The 19,639-nt window shown below is 54.8% G+C and overlaps 4 protein-coding genes across 4 annotated transcripts; 1 reads left to right on the forward strand and 3 right to left on the reverse strand.

Annotated features, from left to right (window-relative positions):
* Positions 1 to 1,088: 1,088 nt before the first annotated feature.
* Positions 1,089 to 3,464, reverse strand: NCLIV_063130 (conserved hypothetical protein; the record flags this gene model as incomplete). Its single annotated transcript, XM_003885864.1, has 3 exons — positions 1,089 to 1,327; positions 1,621 to 1,761; positions 2,687 to 3,464. 3 exons carry the CDS (start codon positions 3,462 to 3,464, stop codon positions 1,089 to 1,091), a joined length of 1,158 nt encoding a protein of 385 aa, XP_003885913.1.
* Positions 3,465 to 6,623: 3,159 nt separating this feature from the next.
* On the reverse strand, positions 6,624 to 10,427 carry NCLIV_063140 (conserved hypothetical protein; the record flags this gene model as incomplete). Its single annotated transcript, XM_003885865.1, has 5 exons — positions 6,624 to 6,782; positions 7,175 to 7,249; positions 7,781 to 7,859; positions 9,199 to 9,323; positions 9,720 to 10,427. 5 exons carry the CDS (start codon positions 10,425 to 10,427, stop codon positions 6,624 to 6,626), a joined length of 1,146 nt encoding a protein of 381 aa, XP_003885914.1.
* A 1,646-nt stretch (positions 10,428 to 12,073) lies between these two features.
* Positions 12,074 to 13,836, forward strand: NCLIV_063150 (Serpin peptidase inhibitor, clade B (Ovalbumin),member 1, like 3, related; the record flags this gene model as incomplete). Its single annotated transcript, XM_003885866.1, has 2 exons — positions 12,074 to 12,848; positions 13,370 to 13,836. 2 exons carry the CDS (start codon positions 12,074 to 12,076, stop codon positions 13,834 to 13,836), a joined length of 1,242 nt encoding a protein of 413 aa, XP_003885915.1.
* A 1,485-nt stretch (positions 13,837 to 15,321) lies between these two features.
* NCLIV_063160 (conserved hypothetical protein) lies at positions 15,322 to 18,592 on the reverse strand (the record flags this gene model as incomplete). The annotated part of the gene is made up of 2 exons (XM_003885867.1): positions 15,322 to 15,485; positions 15,901 to 18,592. 2 exons carry the CDS (start codon positions 18,590 to 18,592, stop codon positions 15,322 to 15,324), a joined length of 2,856 nt encoding a protein of 951 aa, XP_003885916.1.
* Positions 18,593 to 19,639: the final 1,047 nt, after the last annotated feature.

The raw sequence follows: 19,639 nt of genomic DNA on the forward strand, positions 1-19,639 counted from the left end.
AAAGATCAGTTTTTCAGAGAAAAGCGAGTTTTTCTGTTTGTAACGTCACAGCGGAGACGTAAACGAACGTTTGCGGTCGTACACGGAAACAGGTCTTAAGGTTGACTCACCTGTGCCAGCAACACGGCTGTTAAGGTCGGACAACTCTTGGTTTTTCTGTCTCGCCAATAGTGATTTTTGTGTTTCGTTAAGAGATCCGTCCGATGGAAGTCGCTAGATGTCTTCCAAAGAGCTCCAAGGAGTTATGTCTGCGGTGAGGTTTTTCGACACTTTTTGACACGTTTGTGCCTCTCCCTAATGGCAGGTATCTGACGTGGTTCTAGATCAAAACTACAGTTAAGCATACGCGTATCTATAAAATGTTACGTATTTTCGCATTATCATAGAGATGCGCATCTATAGAGAGGTAGACATGTTGGTAGACATGCATCACAATGTACAGACTTGAGAGCAGACGGATAGCAAGACAACTCCATAGTTAGGGGGAGACAGACAGAGATACTTGTAAAAACGTAGATGTGCGCATTCGTTTGGCTGATCGCCTGCACGTGGATCAGCAAGAACTTGAGGAGCAGTGTAGGCAACGAAGGGCCCACGGGACTGAGGGACGTGCTGGGTCGTGTGTTGCGCCGAAGCTGCATTTTCTTTGTTTCCGGTACAAAGCGAACCTATAGAGATGCTTCGTCACCGCTCGAATCTCCGGCGACGCTATATCAGGATGGAGCTGACTCGACAAGCGCCTGCCTGCCTCTGGCTCCAGTGCCCGCTCCGGTGAGGAGGGCTGAGACAGAAGAGCACAGCTACTGCATTTACCATTTCGATACCTGTTCGGTTCAGTGGTACGGAAAACAAGGCATGCATCGCTAGAAACGGTTTCATACATGACGAATGCGATTGACCGTTGCACACGAAAAAGTGTTATCTGCGGGGCGTAAGCGGTTGTGCCCCATTGAAGAAAACCATTCCCGTTGTCTGAGCATGCGTCTTCTGAATCAAACTGCATTAAGAGCACATTCTCCTGAACTAGCCCCTGGAAACAAAGGAAGCACAAAACGTATCCCTCCAAAGGCCTCCTCTCTCGTAGGGAGTCACAGTGAGTGACGCCTGTAATCCATCATGGCACTGTCTTGTTCCATGAGGTACGTGCCGCTTTCGTCGTCAGCAAACTGGTCAATCAGTTCGGTGAAGATTGACGTCTGCTTAGTGACAGTGTCAATTGTCGGTGACTCGACGTATTTTATGCATTTCGGGTGAGGATCCCGGCCAAACTGCGACTGAAGATACTCCGAAGCATTGTGAAGGGCAATGTGCTCGAAGTCTTGGTCGCCTGCATGCAAGAAAACAAATGGAGTGACACCCTTGGTAAATGCTGTCTTTGCCGCCAAAGAAAAGGAAATGCTTCTTGCCGTTCCGTCAGAGGCTCGGGGTGTAACTTTGGCGGAACGCGGTATCCCACGGGAGTGAAGGCGGGAATAGAACAACCGGCAATAACAAACAATGCACTACAAAAGTACGTGTCATTTCAGTAACGAGGTCTAAGCTACCTTCAGCGAAACCAGCCGTTTCTTTCTCAAATATCTGTCGGGCGTTTCGTGTTGCCTCTCAGCAGAGCTTCCGTACCTATAGTCATAACAGAGAGCTTGTGGTTAACATGCCGCCCTGCGAAATCGAGCAGCATTTGGATGAGCGCCGTGTCCTTCCAGTCCTCCAATGGAAGACCGTGAGGCTCACACATATCCCGGGCAGAGACTACAGCGATGCCTGGAAATGAAAGAAACCGCAAGGAGGGAAAAACCGACGCGTACCCTGCGAGTATAATACCATCAAGTTGGACACGTGCCAGAAAAGACTCGAAAATTGCCAACTTGTTCGCTGGTTATACACATCCGCGGAACGGTAAAATGCACCGCTCTCCCACGTCTTGTGGGTCCTTCTCTTCCAGTGTTTTCCGGTTTTGGAAAGACCATGTGTTGAGCGTCACGCAGAACCTGCTTGTGGGTCTCGTTCTGTCCAGGTCATCTACCGACTTTTTTTTCAGAGAGCAATATAAGCTGGTTCTCCCGCGTGGGCGTGTGTGCCCTCCGTTTCTCTGTGCCACGCAATTTAAAGAAGCAGTCAAGTGAGCGAAAGGGATTTTGCTTTTCTCGTATTCTGAGAGACTGCTGCGAGCCAGGGCGCATGTGGAACCTGGTTTTGGGCCCCAGCATGCTTTAGTTGCCACGACACGCCACGTAAACCCCACCTCAACGAAGCATGGTTACTGAACGAGCGTGTATTTTACTGGTGGATCAATCCAGTTTCCCCTTGTTCACAGCTTGGGGAATTGCCTCAGTGGTCTGTACATGGTCACCTCTGACGTTCCTAGAGCCTCCATTGTGTGACATAAGCGTTCAGTTTCTCGTGACAGCGTACATTAGGATGACACGTTTTGGATACCCGGAGCGACACGCAAAAACAGACCTTACTCTAATCACCGGAACCGTGTTTGCGGTCAGGGAACAGGCCCCCCCCCCTTCCTTCACCTTTTTGGGCCAATTTGGCTTCGCGTGACATGATGCTTTGAAGGCCAGCTGTCTGCCATGATTCCCCCGCATTAGTAGCCATCCCTTTGAAACTTTGTTCTGTGTGACTGGGACCACGACCCTTTCCACTACATGAGGAATGGGCGCTGCCCTGCTGCACTCACGTAGCTCGTTCACAGTTCTGTGGATGACGGGAAGGAGTCGGAGCGTCTTAATGAGTCCAACGCTCGTAGCGTTGGACATGATCGCAATTTCGCCTTTCTCCTTGCACTTCAGCAGCAGCCGTCGCACACTGTTTTGTAGCAGGTCCATCTTGGACTTTAGGACCGGGGAACTGAGCGCCGGGCAAGGCCTCTTACTCATATAGAGATTCAAACCATTCTGTCCATATAGCCCCGATAGCCAGTCGGTGGGGCAAAGTGTATTGTCCCAGTCAAAGACGTAATACCTGGCAAACTGATTTCCCTCCTGAGGCGCCGCAGGGGGGGGAACGCCAAAGCTCTGGCCAGTCTGGTGTGCGCTGAGTTCCTGGGTTGTCCCGGCTCTCACGAGCGCACTGGCGGCTGCACCACTCGCTATTTCAGGAGCACCTGGACTTCCCGGACCGTATGCGGAGAGAAGCGGGATCGGCCGCGATGTAACAGCAAGGCCGCCGGATGTGCTGGGCCGCTGAGAGGCCGAGAACGGTGAAGTCTGCGGAAGAACCTCATCGTCGTTCCCACGGCTACCCGCCCAGGTAACGGGGTGTATTGCAGGGTTTGGAATGACACCATTTAGAGTTCGACGAGCTGCTCTGACAGCTCCAATCGGGCGCACAAGGATGCCCTTGGGGCCACGGGCAACAGCCCCCTGGCTAGCAGCTGAGAGCGGCACCGGAGCAAGTCCATGAGGTGGCGTAAAGGGAAGCGTGTTCGCAGGGCCGTGAGCAGAAAAGGACGACATGATTGAAGCCGTGGCAAGGCTCTGTTTCGCTGCATTGATTACTGGCAGGCCATTATAGTGTGGTAGGGTCTGTGGAGCGTTCGCGTGCGCCGGAGAAAGAGGCTTCCGTACGGCGGACGAGAATCGAGGAACGCTGCGGAGTGGGGAGAATGCGGACGTATTGGGTGCAGGACAAAGTCGAAACCGTCGCTCTGCTTGACGGCAGTAAAACGTACTTTTCACACGGCAAAATGCGTGTTACAAGCATGTAGATCACTGGTAGCGGAATATGCCAGTTCAAAATACTGCGTACTATTTGCCGTACCTTGTCTTCCGATAGTGAGTTTTTAAAAATCAGGAACCGGCTGTCACCCGCACGCTCTGCGATCATCCACCTTGGTTTTAGCTTGGTGCTACACACAGCCTCCAGGCCTCCGAGGAAGTGTGGCGAGAGACTGACAGGATACCAGAGAGTGCAGTTGCGGCGCTTTGCGACTTCTTGGCGGGCACCAACTTGGGTCACAACTACGTTGTCTCGTGAGGCGCGCTACAAGACCAGGTTCCACTCTAGACACTGCAGACTCCTTGTCCTAGCCTCACTTGTACACTCTGGTGTCTCGTAGTGGGAAATGAAACAGCGCGCGAACAGCTGCCCAGCCCCAACGGAGGCCCCAAAGCGATGCCGGTAGATGCACGAGGATACCGTTTCTTACAGCTAGACTGAACAGTTTGGAAGCAGAACGTGGTTGGACTGATTTTGGAAGCACACAGACCCAATAAAAACACTGGTTGCCGATTCTGCGCTCTACGTCGTCTAGGGGAACGGTCCTGCTCAGGAGTGCAAACACTTCAGGCAGTGTTCGGTGGCCCCGTGGGGAGGAGGCGTGTTGGGGTAAAATCGAGAGCCTCGCAACTCATTGCAGCCCTACGTTGTTGTTTTCTCATGCTGGGCAGGTAGCACTGTAGGGATCCGAGAGGCTCGATTTCTGCCTCCTGGATTTCCAGTTGCTAGCAAAACAGCCAGAGGCCTTGGCAGTTTTGCGCAGACACCAGCGGTGCACTCAACAGCGACTCCTGGGATGTGCCGAATCACTCCCATACGGAAAAAAGGGGAAATTAGTTTGTCAGAACCTATAAAACTCTTTCCATGTTAACAGTGAGATTAGAGCGTGAGGGCTGAAGCACCTGGAGGGTCAAGCGATCGATTCCTATTGCACACGTCCTGCTGATGCCCGTCCAGAGTGACAACAACGATGGAGATTTTTGTGTGAGCAGACCAATGGAGAGGCTTCATGGTGTGGTCTTCAGAATAAAATCGTTTACGTCTTTTCTCTGCTTGTCAACAAACTGGAACTCCACGCTCTATCCCCCTATCCGTGGTGAACTTGGTTCACTGTTAATATCTCTTTCCCAAGTTTCACTGTCTTCACCGAACTTGACACGCGTCCCTCCAGTAGTCTCGCTCGTAGAGGTTACAAACCGAACCGACGACGGATGTGCTGCTGAAACACGTTATAGAAGCTTCCAGAAGCCTGAGAGGCACTCAACCCGCCTTAGAGAGCTTCATGTACGTAGAAAGAGCACCAGATTTCACTGTCACCCGATGCTAAAGTTTCCACAATGAGTTGCCGCAGCGACTCCCTGCAGTCCGAAGCGAAGGGGACTGGCGAAACGCTTATGTCTTTGTGATTTAGCGTAGCTCCGAAATGCGGAATGCGTAGATCCGTTCCTCAGGTTGGAACTATCGTTGAACTTCAGGCACTCTGCCCTTCGGTCGCCGCCTGATGGTCTGTATTCCCTTAAACGATCCCATACTCGTTTACAGCCTATGTCACCCAGAATTTACAAATCGCCTTGCAACAGCCTCTACAGAAGCCGGGCAAGGTCGTGTGCTTCTATGTCCTCTAGGAAAGAAAGATGGAGCCCATACAGAGTTCTTTGGCCTCTGCGTTCAGCGCTGAACCCTGTCTCCGCTGATGACGTCCAGTCAGCTGGCGACGACTCATATTTAGAAAAAACACTGCACGGCCAGCAAACAGGTTATCTGAGTCACACCAGAAACAACTCACTCCGTCCTGTTTGGGCGACGTTGTGTAGCCTGAACACCGTCCGTTTCCGCTATTGTGGAAGCACACAGGAGGAACGTCTCGCGTCTGGTATGTTCGTGCGCGAGTCCGTGCATTTTCCTCTGCCAGCGACTTACGTTGTAAATCGCGGTATCGCCGTTTCTAAATGTAAGCCAGAGGCGAGAGTGAGAAGTGAGGCAAGATGGAAGCCAATGCACATGTGCTGTACATGTGCGCCCATATGTTAGCTGACCTCCCATATTGCTTCTTCTGAACCCCCGTTCACTCGGGACGTGTTTTTGAACAGCCGCAATTCCAGTTCGCCCCCTCGCCCTGGTCCAGTTCGCTACTGGGCTGCTGAACGGTTCTTTCGCGGTTAATGGGCTCTCCCGTTTAGTGAAATATGCGATGTGTGCTTTTGCTGCTTTTGCATCCCCAGTGGACAAAGCAAGACTCCAGCCCGGCCGTGCCAGAGTCTAAACTAATACTGACACGAGATATCACCTAGCTTTTGAGGACTCCCTTGCTGTCCTTCCGTGAGGGGACTGTAGAACTCCCGACCCCCGCACCTCCACGCGACTCGGGCAAATCTGTTTTTCTTTGAGTGAGTTCGTGAAGCCCGCAACGCGTGAGTGTTCGGCCTCGGGGCCTCTCCATGGACATACCCCCAGAGAATGCAGCCAAAACTGTCATTGTGTGATTCGTCACGACCCTGATACCGAGGACATTGTTTGTCTCCTGTTCTCTGTCAAAACGCCAGAAGGTGTGGTCCACGACAGTCTCCCTGCGTGGATTCTCGACCTCGCCGCTCCAGGCATGCACGGCAGCAAACGTAGACGCTTTCAGGCTACTTTTTGACCAGGCACTAAACCTTATTCCTCATTTCTACGGCATTCCCTAGTCTAGTTTCCACAAAGTAAAAACCTGTTAACAACGTTTTTCTTCCCGTTGAGTTCCCTAGTTCGGCGATCTGGGCAGTCAAACGAGGAATGGTTCATCTCGCTCCACAAAACAATAGCAGCCTCAAACTGAGGTTCGCCATCCCCCCAGTCTTCCGTGCCTTCTGCGCGAGATCACTGGAGGGGCTACATCGTCTCTTTCAGTGTCTCCTTAGTTACGCCATTCCATAGATTGCAGCCAAGTCGGGTGAGAGCTTGACACTTCTGCGAAACAGCACGGCGGCCTCATCTGCCTGGCCCTCTTCCGCAAGCAGCTCTGCCCGTTGCCACAGTGCGAACGCCTCCTGATCTTTCGGCGTGGTCAAAAGAGGTATCTGCGAAGATGAGAAATCGGAAAAGCAAACAGCAGGAAATTAACGGACAGAACCAGGCGATGGTGCATGCTTAAAAAACACACAAAAATAAATAACAGACTCTGTAACCCCCATATACGTAAGCACATGCCCAAATACAACGAGAGGTGGACTGTGGGAGGAAGTGTTTGATGGAGCACTACGTGTCCGAATCAGGCAAAACTGTAGGCGACATTCTTGTTACAGTGACCACGTGAAGTGGACTTTTGAGTGTTGTGATAGCCACCTAAAGACGTTGAACTAGCTCTTGTCACACAAAACGCCCTCATATGTTTTTTTGCTTCCGAACAATCCTCCTATATGCTTCAGTGCTAGTGAGTAAAGACGACAGACGATAGATGCACGCATCTTACTTTTCGCCGATATAGAACATCTGTCCGAATGATGAATTTGGAAGCGCCTGGTCCAACACGGCGCCCTTCATGCATCTGGACATGCACGAAAAAAACACACCGAAAAAGAGAAGGCAGTCCGATACGCGAAAATACCGAGAACAGCAGGTTCCGACGTCGCCATTGTCTTCACAAAGCGATGACAACCCCTCAAATCGGGACTACGTTGTATTGTGTTTACCGCTTCCCTCAGTTGTGTGGGCCATAGTGTTCCAAATTTATTCGCGTGAAGACCACAAAACTTTTCTGTGGCGATACAGACATGCCGCCACGGATATTCATCTGCAAGTATTCATCCTCTGTTTCGCCCCATGTCCACACGCATCTACCTGACAGCACAAGTTTGTCTCCAGCTCGTGCACGTCACCAGCCAGCAACGGAGGACGCTACCCCCAAAGTGGAGAAAAGAACAGGAAAAAAGCGTCTCTTCTGTTTTTTATATCATGCCACGGAGAGCCGAGTGAAAAAGAAACGCGAGAGAGGAAAGAACGACAACCAGGGAAACAGGAACAAAGCGAAAATCTCAAGAAGCTTGAAGTGGAAAAAGAGGTGAGAAGCAGCGCCCACTTGCGTGTGGTAGAAGAAGAGCATCCGCCCGGCGAGTGCCTCGACGGAGTCAACAATCAATTGAGGATCCGCCGTATGTCTGAACGAAAAGAAGGGAAAGAAATGGAATGAACACTTTGGAGGAAAGAGTTGGAGATAAGATGTAGACGGCGACAATAGAGAGAAAGAAAGAACACCAACACGTCGAAGGAACACAAACGTACTGGTCAGTGTACATGCGGAGACACGCACAAAATACCCGTAGACAGATCAATGTGTAGATGTGGGCGAATTGACAGATAGCAACTGATAGATGGTTACATCAACAAAAGAGCACATAGCATTGATAGACAGGAAATAGACCGCCAGAGACCTCCTCTACAAAGTCCAGATATATATATATATATACTTACTTACGCGAATTTAGACAATACATGGTGTCAAGAACGAAAGTGGAGCAATACGACACGAATGACGAGAGTCAGACACACTCGCGCTCACTGAAGAGAACAGCAACCTGTCTTGTTTTCCAAGCCGTAAACCTGTAGTGCGTTTGTAGAAGTCTTCTTACCTTCCTGCTTCATCCACGGCCATCGGTTGCGTTTTTTGTACATTGTCAACCACCAAAGTTTCTCCTCCATCTAGAAAAAAAGAGCAGAGAAAAGAAAGATCCCGGCTGCTCCTGTTTATGATTGAAGGCTCGAATCGAGAGCCGTCACGATCACCCGCGCACCGCGCATGCTGGCCCTTCCTGTCAAGCGAAAACGGTGACACAGATCAGTTGGTTTGTGTTTCGGCTCGTCCAAGGGAGAGAAAAGCGAGAGAACGGGGCGCGGCAACGCGCCCGATTGCGTCCTCCGTCTCCCCCTTCAAGAACGTCGTAAGAGGAAATACCCGAATACCGCTGCCTTTCCAAACACAAACAGGACGGTATCTCGACACCGTGTTCTTTCCTTTGCCAAAGAAAAGGGGGCAGTCTTTTGCACAGTTGGAGATCGGCGGGAGACGCGCGATTGGACCGGGAAAATGAAAAAAGAAAGAAGCGAGTCGCGCGTTTCACTTGCCTTCGACATCATTCAGATAGAGAATGGTGGGCCACAGAGTCCGCGTGTTGAAATCGGCAGCTGAACAGCCGTCTGTGTGGGGTCCGAAGTGCGCGCCGTCTGTGTATCTACAGAGCGGGAAAGAGGAAAACGGGAAAAAACGATGGAGCGAGACAAGACACAACATACAGCTGGAGAGCCGATGGCACAACGAATCGGCAGCGTGGAGGGCACTAGGAGGCGAGAGATAAGGAGGGAGAGACTGGGAAAAGAGGGGAAAATGTGGAAAAAGAGACCGAGAAAAAGAAGAGAACAGGGGAAGATGAGAAGGAGACGAGAGATAGAGAACGCGAGGAATGCCGAGCAAGAGAGAGAGAGAGTCGGATGGAAACGAACCTCGCAAAAAGGAGATGAGGATTCACGCCACATGCAATCCAATCGCCGACAAGATCGCGTTCGCCTCTTTCCTCGTCGTCCTTCTCGATCGTCACTTCTCGAATCACCCAGTCCTTGATTCGCTCCTACGACCCACAACGCGGGAAGAAGCAACAGAAAGAAGTTGAGAAGGCAAGGCAACACCAGAAAACCGGACAAAGAATCCCGTGTGGAAATGGTGGGCGAGAAGAAGGGACACGAATGTGTTCAGCAGAAGAAAGACATACACGAAGAACGAGGCGCGACAGAAGCGCCCAAACAAGCGAAACGACGAAAACGAGACACAGAGGAAGATGAAGAACCTGCAAGCATACAGGAGGATCCTGTCCAGATACAGTATGCCAGAGCAAACTCGGAAGGATAAACGTATCCACTTCGGCACATACAGACCTCATGACCGTATATATATATATATTAGTGGACATATGTATACGCTATAACATAGAGCAAGGCGGAGGGGTATTATCCTGGGGGTGGCGTACCCAAATAACATCAGCAAGACCAGGATGGTGGATTTCAACCGTATAGGCACTTCTGTATTTGGAGTTTGCAGTGCCTGTGGAATCCCAGTACGTGAATGTTGGGCCTTCCTCGACGCGGCGCCGGAGCCACTCGCATTCGGCAGTCGAGAAGACGCCGTCTAGAACAAAAACATCTCGAATTTCTTCAGGAGCAGATGCAGACGGTGAGGCAGCGGACTCGGACGGGGGAGAGGAAGGCTGGGTATGGCCTCTCCAAGGCACCCTGCCGTATCTGTAGATGTCTGTACGGGTAAGGCGTTCTCGCACTTCGTCTGTCCGTCCGTTCGAAATCTGTAGAAATTCCTCGAGAGGAAGAACGTCCTCGCCAGAAAACTCCTGTTTGTCCACTACCTTTTGCAGGCGCCTCTCGTTGTCTCCGGCGGCCTCTGCTGTGCTCGACTGGTCCCCCCCCTCGCGTCGCTGCGCCGCTTTGGTGCACACAGAGAAGCGCAAAGCTTCGAGAGCGACGTCAACGTCGGAGCGCTCCTCCTCTCTGCTGTCTGAGCAAAGCGGTGCCGCCTCTCTGACGAGATTACCGTCCTCTCTTTTCTCATGTACTGGGTTTTCGGAGGGCGCAAAGAGGTCGGAGACCGAGCAAGGCTTCACTTCTCGCTCGTGTTCGCATGGAGAAGCGCAAGGCTTCTCGCAACAGACAGAAAAAGCTGGCATATCGCGGAAACTGGACGGAAAACTCGACGGGGTGAAGACTCATCTGCCGCTCCAAATCTCCCCTCGATAAATCCCGCACAGGTACCGTGCATCCATTCGCCTGCTTATGGGGAAAACATGCACCAGATTCAATCTGCGAATGCAGATAGATATACACGTTCCCGAATCTGCCGGTCTACAGATGTCGCGGGCTCACGGCTGGAGTTCCGGCGTCAAAATCGGGAACTTTTCCGCGTCAATTTTATTCACTTCCGAGGAGACGCGCCCCGCGCGCGATTTCTTGTAACAAGGGCGCGTGCAGCCCAGCCCCGGAGAGAAATCCAGATCTCCACTGACGCCAGAGATGTGTAAAGAACGTGGTTTAGCTTGGCAGTCTCTCGGGTTTTTACCGGTAAGCGGCAAAATAGCTTTGCTTGCTGCGGCACGTGAGAAGCATGCATGTGCCAGACTTTGCGAACCTCGCAAATTGACCGTCCGCGCTGTCGCGTTCGCGGAACGGCTCTTGCAACAGGTCCATCCAATTTAGCAGAAAAGCGAGCTAGATCCAGAAACTTTGAGCGAATTCTGCGTAGGGAAAGCCCCTCTGCGGTCGTTGGCTCACACGCCGCAAGACGGATGTTTGTTAGAAACGGAGGCAACAGCAACGCTGGTATGTACGCACGTGTGTGTGTCACTCGATGGCTCGGTGAGGTGTTTCAGAAGCAACTTCGGCACTAACCCTCGAAAAAGGTAAATATGGACTCGGGCTATTTTGATGTTACGCGAGGAGAGAGGCGCGCGCGCGCGAACGAGGCCCATACAACGCCAGGGGAAGAGCTACGTCGTTCCCGCGCTGCGTCAAGTGTGCCTGCAAAAGTGACTGTGACGGGAGGGAGAGACGCCCGTGTTTCCTCAGTCACTGAGGGTTTCCGTCTCGCTGGCAACGGCTATCGTTTTCGCGAAGTGCGCCGCTACCTTCTGCGTTTTCGGTTTTTTACCGTCGCACTGGGAGTGGGAAGAAGCGCCTGGGAGAAGTTTCCCCGTCGGCAGGGGAGGGAAAGACGGTCCTGTGCCTTCGAGTGAAAGAGAAGTACCTTTGGAGGAGGAAAAGAGCCCTCGTCGACAACGCAAGAGGGAAAAACGGCAGCCTCAGCTCCATTCCGCGTCTCGTGGCACAGAACTCTCGCTGGAAGGTGTTGCGGGGGTGCGCCACGCGGGGCACCAACCCGCGACAAAGTGCCTCAAAGAGGCGGCGTGTGCGAGGCTGGGCAGCGTTCTCGAGTCCTGTGCAACCCGAGCTGCCGAACTTGGCCTTGTTTTCGCCGGTCCAGAAACGGGCAAGGGCGCACCAGCGTCTGTTTTTGCCTATTGTTGACTGTTTTAGTAGAGCTTGACACTTTTTTGCTTGGCGTGTTTTCCCCTCTAGTCGGTTATTCCGTTCAGCTTGATCATCCTCAGCACGTGCAAAGTCTCCCGTTTCAAGTTAGCGGAGCGAGACCGTGCGAGCCACCAGCGAGGATTCCTTTCCCGCCGCATCTTTCGGTGTGCCCAGCGACGCGCGCTCCATCGCGCTGTCCAGAGTTCCCTGCTACGCATATGCGTCAGTAGTGATGGAGTACTTCGGTCGTCTCGCTTCTTTTTTCTCGAAGGAGAAGGCTGGAAAAAAAATGGACGATATGGCGTCTCTTTCCACGCCAGCGGCGGAGCTGCAGCGGGCCATGAGCGCCCGCAAGCGAGCACGAGGGCAAGATGGCAACTTTGTGTTGTCTCCGTTCTCGATCATGTTTGTGTTTGCGATGGCCATGCGAGGCGCGAATGGCCCGACGCTTCGTGAAATGCAAAATTTCCTCAAACTCACTTCCCTCCCTGCTCTCCCGAAACTGGACCAAGAGGGCTATTCGCCGGAAGCCGCTCCCCAGCTCGACATGGGGTCTCGGGTGTACGTACACGACGAGTTCGAGGGAAACAAGCACTTCCTGGAGTACGTGGACCTGCTTAAGAAAGAATCAGAAGGACAAACCGGGGCAAAAACGATCGATTTTTCGGATGCTGCCAAAGCGGTGGAGGAAATCAACGCGTTTGTCGCGGACCAGACGCACAACCACATCAAGGAACTCCTAAAGGTCCAAGATGTCAACCCCCTGACTCGACTCGTTCTCGTCAGTGCCATGTACTTCAAGAGCGCATGGGCCACGCAGTTCCCTAAGCACAGAACCGACAAGGGTACTTTCCATGCCCTCAAGGAGGGCGCCCTTGTGGAGCAACAAGTGGACATGATGCACACAACTCTGAAGGATTCGCCGTTGGCTGTCAAGATCGACGATTACGTCACTGCGGTTGCGCTGCCGTACACAGACCCGAGCACTGCAATGTACATTATTCAGCCACGTGATGCGCAGCACCTCTCAACGCTCTTCGATGAGAAGAAGAGCGCCGAACTGGGTAAGAAATGACGGGAAATGCTCCGGAGGGCACACAGAAAAACACAGCACGACACTGGCGAGACAAGACAACGGCCAGGAGAGGGGACGGGGGCTATGGCGCCAGCGAACGTGGGAGAAAGAAGGCCCAACCGCTCGGACCACCCCAGAAAGGCTTCATATATGTGTAATAGATGTATAATCTATATATATATATATATATATAATCTGTATCAATTTGTATATGTGCACAAGTTCTTCAGCCTTGGCCTTTTTGCCTTGCGTCCTCTCTCCAATGTTTTTACACAGGGTAGGGTACGGGAAGGCACGCCGCAGAGTCCGTCTGAGGTCTTCTTTCCTGTGCAGGCGTGTATGAATTTGTCTGTCGTGTGTGGATGTCGCATCTGTACCGACTGTGCGGCTTTTTCGCAAGATCCCCGTGGGGGGTGCTGGAGAAGTCCTGGTTTCCTTGGCGGTGTACTCGTGGGGGTTTCGCGTCATTTCTCTTTTTCCCTGTGTGTGTCTCCTTTTTTATCTGCGCAGGACTGCCGTACATCGAGTCGATTATCCGAGACATGCGGAGCGACGCGACAGCGGACGAGAACTGGGGGAAGCAGCTGCGCCTGTCGATGCCGAAGTTCAAACTGAATGCACAGGCGAACCGCGAAGACCTCATTCCCCTCTTCAAGGAGGTTCTGGGAATCGATTTGATGTTCGACGTTCAGAAGGCGGACTTCTCCAAGATCACTGGCGGCAGAGATCTGGTCGTCTCGTCCTTCGTGCACGCAGCCGATATCGAGGTCGACGAGAACGGCACGGTCGCGACAGCTGCAACGGCCATGGGCATGATGCTGCGCATGGCGGTGGGGCCCACCAGGACCGTCGACGTCGTTATCAATCGGCCGTTTGTCTTCCAAGTCCGCTACACGCCTCCCTCTGGGAGCGAAGATCGCAGCGACGACTACGTCCTCTTCAGTGGCCAAATCACGGATGTCGCAGCCGCGCAGTAAAGGTTGTGACAAGCGAAGGCAGGGGAAAAGGCGAGTCGGTCGTGGTCAGTAGATCCCATACTGAGTCGACTGCCTCGCCGAGGGAGGTGTGAAGAAGGACGAGACTCTCCTGCAGAGTGGCGTTTCGTGGAAAGAGCATTGGCACAGCCTTCGTGCGGGGCGTGGTTCTGTCGAGAAGCGCCTTGGAGCGGCGGCAGGGGGAAGATCCTGTGAGGCACGCGTGCCAGCCTCTCAGGCGACGCAGGCACTCGCCCTCGGCCGTGTGTTTGTGCATGGAAACGTAGCAGTGTGGGGGATTTGGCTATGGAAACGACATGCCTCCTATGTAGTGTGTGGAGCCTGAGAGAGGTGGGTGTCGCCTTCGGGGGTTAGGCGGCAGACGAGACGACATTTCTAGAGGAATCCGCCAGGTGAGATGTGTTGCTTTTTTGTGGGTGTGGAAAGCAGTCCAGATCAAAAACAGGCGCTTTTGACGCGCGCGCGCGCGCCGCGTCTGTGTCTTGTATCAGATGCGGCGCCAGGTGTACGTGCCATTCCGCAGACTCCCGTGTGGGGCTATAACACGAAGAAATCCGACTTCTCACAAAGTCGCGTTTCCACGAAATTGGGGCGTGACCGGATCGGCTACGTGCCGAAGCACTTCGCTGATGCCTTTCTGCGCCCTTTTTTCTACCTTGGTGTCTCCTCACTACGGCTGCTGTCACGACGGTTTTTGGAGTGGACTCTGTTCACTGGACACATTCTGAGTCGCACCGGCTGCTCTCAGTCGCCCTCCTGCTCGATTACGCAGCTACCTGAGTAAATGTGCATGTCGAGACGCCTAGACAGCTAACGCATATACCTCGCCGCTCATACCCGGTCGAGTTAGAGACACCCTCTACAGCCTTTTCGGAGACTCCAGCTGTTCAGCTGCCGTCCACATCCGTGTACAGCACAGGTCCGGCTCTTCTGTGTGCTCTCGCGTCGCTAGAGGGGTTGAGCGCGTGCCGTGCTGCTCTGTAGCGTGAGCAAGAATCTAGATAAACAGGCCGCCCGTATTGCAAAGGAACAATTGTTTCCACGTGCATGCATCTGCAGTTCCGTGTAATCAGTGCAGAGCTCTTTATCGACGTTTCTCGACTTTCTGCAGACTGAGACAGTCCACCTGCCTAGTGTCGTGACCGTACTCTTCCCTCTTCTTGGCTCGCTCTCCCGCAAGTCGTGAGGAGATCCCTGCCGTGTACCATTTGTTTCCCGCCTCTCGGGAGTTCTTCCCTTTCCGCTGCGAGCCCTCCTGGACAGTGTTTGGCCGCTCGGTGACATCCGAAGGCGTTTTTTCTACTCTGGCGCTTCTTCCGCTACGCGGGCCGCCTTCCCTCGCTCGTTTCCGCTGCTCTCGTCTCCCGTGTTGTCTCTTGCTCTTCCCCTTTCCGTTTGTGCTCTCTGCATATCCTATCTTGTTCCGCGTCTCCTCCTCTCCGCGTCGCACCTTCACTGCGCTTCCCTTTAAGCAGCAACGAGGGGGAGGCGTTTCCAAGCTGTTTCCTCGGTTTCGGTGGAGGCGTGCTTCTCGGAAGGTGGCCCGTCCTCTTGTTGAACATTCACAGGCGAACCGTTGAAGGAAGCAGCCAGCGAGAGGAGTTTCTGACCTACTTCTGCGCTCTCTCCACCTGCAACGCAACACAAGTCCCAGAGACACGCGTTGCCTTTCACGGAAACGCACCTATACATACAAATATGCATACACCTAAATATAAATATGTATCCCCCCCTCTGGAGACGAAGACTCTCAGGCTATGCAGATAATCGCGGTGTCTGCATCGCATGGATCCGTTGAAGACGGGTCAGAGAAAGAGGAAAAAACGAAGGCGACCTCCGATTTTTCTTGTGAGTCTGTTTTTGTTGCCCGCGGTTTCGCATAAAGACTTGGTTTGCGGAAACCGGTGCACAGTGGCGACGAACACCGTTGTATGCGGCTGCGCCGTTCACAGCCCCTCTCTTCCGATCCTCTCGCGCATCCCCGGTTTCTGTGTCCAGTTTGTTGTTGGCGTCTTGCTTCCGTCAGGCCAAGCGGTTTTGCCTCACCAGGAAGAAACTCCGGAGCAAGTTCGCGAAGGGTCACAGCTACCCGCCGCGAGAAGATGTGGTGCGAGCGAATTGCATGCGTCCAGGTGTATCTGCATGGGCCTTCACAAACCACCAGACTTCGACGTGGGAGCAGAACTCGGATTTCCACGCGAACCCGACCGCACTCAGACGCCAAAGAAGAAGACGATGGAAGTGAAGAAGGCCCCAAAGAGAGAGAAGGAAGTGACGATTCACGAGAGGCAGAAGAAGAAACAGAGGAGGCTGACTTTTTCGCAGAACGGCCACAGACAGAATGGGGCGCCGATGCTGGCGAGGCCTGCAAAGCCTCCGGAGAGGCGGCTGACGAAGACGATGGAGACGGATAAGACGACGGAGACGGCGTGTCCTCGCCGTGTCGACAGAGAGAGTGAGGCCGTGCTGCCTCGAAGAGCTCGCGAGGGACGCAGAACACGGGGCTGACGAACGAGAGGATTGTCGAGGAAGCGAGCGTGAACGTCACAAGGCGAGGCCCCCACAGCCAGAAATCGTCAAAGTGCTCCTCGATATGAGAGCCGCGACTGGGGACATACTCCAGGAGGCAGAGCTCCACAGGCTGGAAGGTGCTGAGCAGCTTTTTGCGGAAAGCCTGCAGCGTCAAACGCTCGGCGCCTTGCACGCCAGCGCGTTCGACTGTACATACACTCGAAGCGGCCACAGGAAACGGGAAAGCTCGAACAGAGCGAGAGGAGAGAGGCGGAGGCGGAGGCGACGACGGCGAGCTGGAAGGCGAGGAGCAACCGGAACGCGAGCAAGAAGAGGCGGGGGAACGTTCGTCAGGATGAAGCGCGAGAAGGCGTTTCGTGAAGGGTGGAAATCCATTGAAGAGTCCGAGCTTCAAACGTTTCTTCTTGAAATTCACCTTGGGCCCGAAATCGATTTTCCGCCTTCCCGACTGAGACAGGGCCCAAAAGCCCTGTTCCTTGGCGCGCGTCTCTCTTCTCGGCTCGCCCTCCCCTCCGCAGGCCTCCGCTCGCGAGTCCCCTTCTCGCGCCTGCGTCTCCTCCGTGCCGCCGTCTGCCCATGCGAGAATTTCCGTCTCTTCTTGGGGCTGCAGAGCATCAGGGAGAAGAAAAACTCCAAAGGGACCGTCGCCAGGGCGCTCTCGCCTTCCAGCGACCAGCTCCGGTCTCGCGTCTGCCCCGGCCATCGGCTGCATCTCGCTCACTCCGCTCCCCCCTTGGGCCCCACAGCCACGGTCTCCACTGATGCCTGCGCCGCCGTCGCCGCACAAACCCAGAAGAGACATCAGTTCTTCTTCAAGGTTTTTCATGGACAGTCCTCTCCGTCCCGGACAAGCAGGCGCCGCAGGAGACTCAGACGGATCTCGCAGAGACGGTCGCGCGAGTATCTCTCTGCTCGCCGTGGCCTCTGCTGATCTTCTGCGGCAACTCACGGCGTGGCCCGAAGGCCTACTGGCTGCTGGGTTCTCTGTCTCTTTCCCGTCGTGGATCTTCTCCGTCGGTTGCTCCTCGCTTGGGCCTTCGTCGCGGGCGTCAGCTGCCCAGCGACATTCTCTGGACGGAGCGTCGGAGAGGACTCGTGCCACAGCTCGTGCAATCGCCTTTCTCGTGAGAACAGGGTGAGAAAAAGGCAGGGCGGCGGACGGCTGGGCCTCTGTCTTCGCCAGCGCCTCAAGAGACGTGCCAAGCGTGCTTGGACAGTCTTGCCTGTCTGTTGCCTCGATTCGCGCGCAGATGCCGAGGCGGAGAAAGCGACAAGAGGCCGCTTCGCGCTCTTCTCTCCTTGCCCCTCTTCCTTTCTGGTCTCCGTTCCCCTCGCAGTCCGTTCCTTCGGCCTCGCCTCCTGCTTCTCCGTTTCCCCGCTCTCCGCTTCGTGTGGTCCTCGCGTCGTTCTCTTCGTTTGCGGCGAGAGCCTCTAGCCTCTCCGGTTCCGCGATTTGCCTGTGCAGCTCTTGGCACTGAGGACACCAGAGGAAATACAAGGACAAACAGTCCCGATCTGGACCGGCCTGTTCCTCCTTCGTCGGCACTTCTGTCTGATGTGCAGCTCGCATCCCCACCGACTCTTCGCAGGACAGAGACTTCTTACGCCCGTCGCCGTCTCCCCCCTCGCTTCTCCGCGCTCCTGCGCGGCCTGCGTCGCCCGGACGGTCCTCCGCGCGCGCCTCGCGTTCTGTACGCGACTGACGCTCGCTCCCGCCCTCAAAGTGCCTTGACGCGCGTGCGCTGCAGATGCAGCGACACTGGGAGAACGGAGGTTGGACGCGTTCTGCCCGATGCTTCGCGTCCGGGACGTCTGCTCCCTCGGCGCCGGCGCGCGTTTCCTTGAGGCCCACGGCGAGCGGCGAGGAGAGGCTACCCGAAGGCGGTTGGCCCGCGAGAGGGAACCCGCCGTGCAGGCTGCCGGTTCCCAGGAGCTCGTCAACCTTCTCGCCAGTCGCTGGTGCGCGTGCGCTTCGTGGGGGCGCGTGACTTGCCCAGGGCCCGTGCGAGAGCGACGGAGCCGTGGAGCAAAGTAAGCAACGCCGAATGCCTTTGCAGCCGCATCGAGGTCCAATTGCCGAGGAAGGTGAAGCACGGGGAGGAGAGGAAGATGAAGGAGAGGACGGGAGACAGAAGTCTGAGACAGAGGAGCGGCTCTGCGGATCTGGATGGCGCTCCGTGGCGCCTTCCGAGTGGTGACTCGCCATTGCTCTCGAGGATTGTCCACGAGAACGGACGGCCCATGGAGAGACTCGAGAAGAACGAGAGAAGATTTTCGCGTGTGGGGCACAGCGCCTGGCAGACACACGAAGGCTGTCTTTTCAGAATTCTGGACTGTCCGCCGGGAAAGCCGGGGCCGCCGGTGTCCGGAGCGCGCCAGGCCCCGGACACCCCCCGGGAAACGCAGCGTGGCGGGGGACGCACGTCGGGTTCTCGTCTCCGCTCTCCTCCCTTTTCGTCCCCTTCTTGCTGGGCACAGACACTGCAGGCGCCTTCCCGTTTCCTCTCCACAACGGTCGCTGCTTGCGCGCCTCTCGCCAGCGAGTTCGAGCGGCTCGAGGAACTGTAAAAAAACGCGCAGTCCGCGTGTGCATGTGCGCTGCGAAGCGCGGAGAGAGCGAGTCTCCACGTCCTTTTCTCCTGTCTCTTTTCCCTCTGCCTTTCGCGCCCATGCCTCGCTTTCCTCGTTTTTCGCTGCGCTCTGTGTCTCCCGAGTGTTTGCTTCTGGCCGTGTTGGCCTCTGAGGTTTTTTATCTTTCGGTGCGGAAGCCGGCGGCTCTCGCGCTCGAGTCGCGGCTGCTGCGCGCGGCGGCCGACTTTTTCCCCCCCTCGCCCGCCCCGCCCGCCTCGCCCGCCTCTCGCGTGGTGAGACTTTTGGCCCTCTCTCTCCCAGCTGTCTCCTCGGAGCGGGCGGCGCCTTGAAGCTGACGCACGAACTCGGGGTATTTGAGTCGAGGCGAGCAGGATCGGGAAATCGAAAGGGAGACAGACAGGAGGGTTTCCCCGATAGACAGCCCCGAAGAGATTTTCTCCAGCGCGTTTTTTTCCGGAAAACTAGCTTTCTGGGGGCTCCGTTCGTGCCAAGCAAAACGACCGCTTCGCTTTCCTCCCCAACAGGCGGGGGGGACTTGCGAGAGCGGCTCTCTCGGCGTCTCTCTTGGACCCGTTTTGCGTTCGCGGAAACGCGCGACAGAGAGCCTCGGCGCTTTTCTCCGCTGGACGTATTCCTGGCCAGGGGGCCGTCTCTCTCCATG

The sequence above is a fragment of the Neospora caninum genome, chromosome XII (genome assembly GCF_000208865.1).
Source record: "Neospora caninum Liverpool complete genome, chromosome XII".
Lineage (NCBI taxonomy): Eukaryota > Apicomplexa > Conoidasida > Eucoccidiorida > Sarcocystidae > Neospora > Neospora caninum.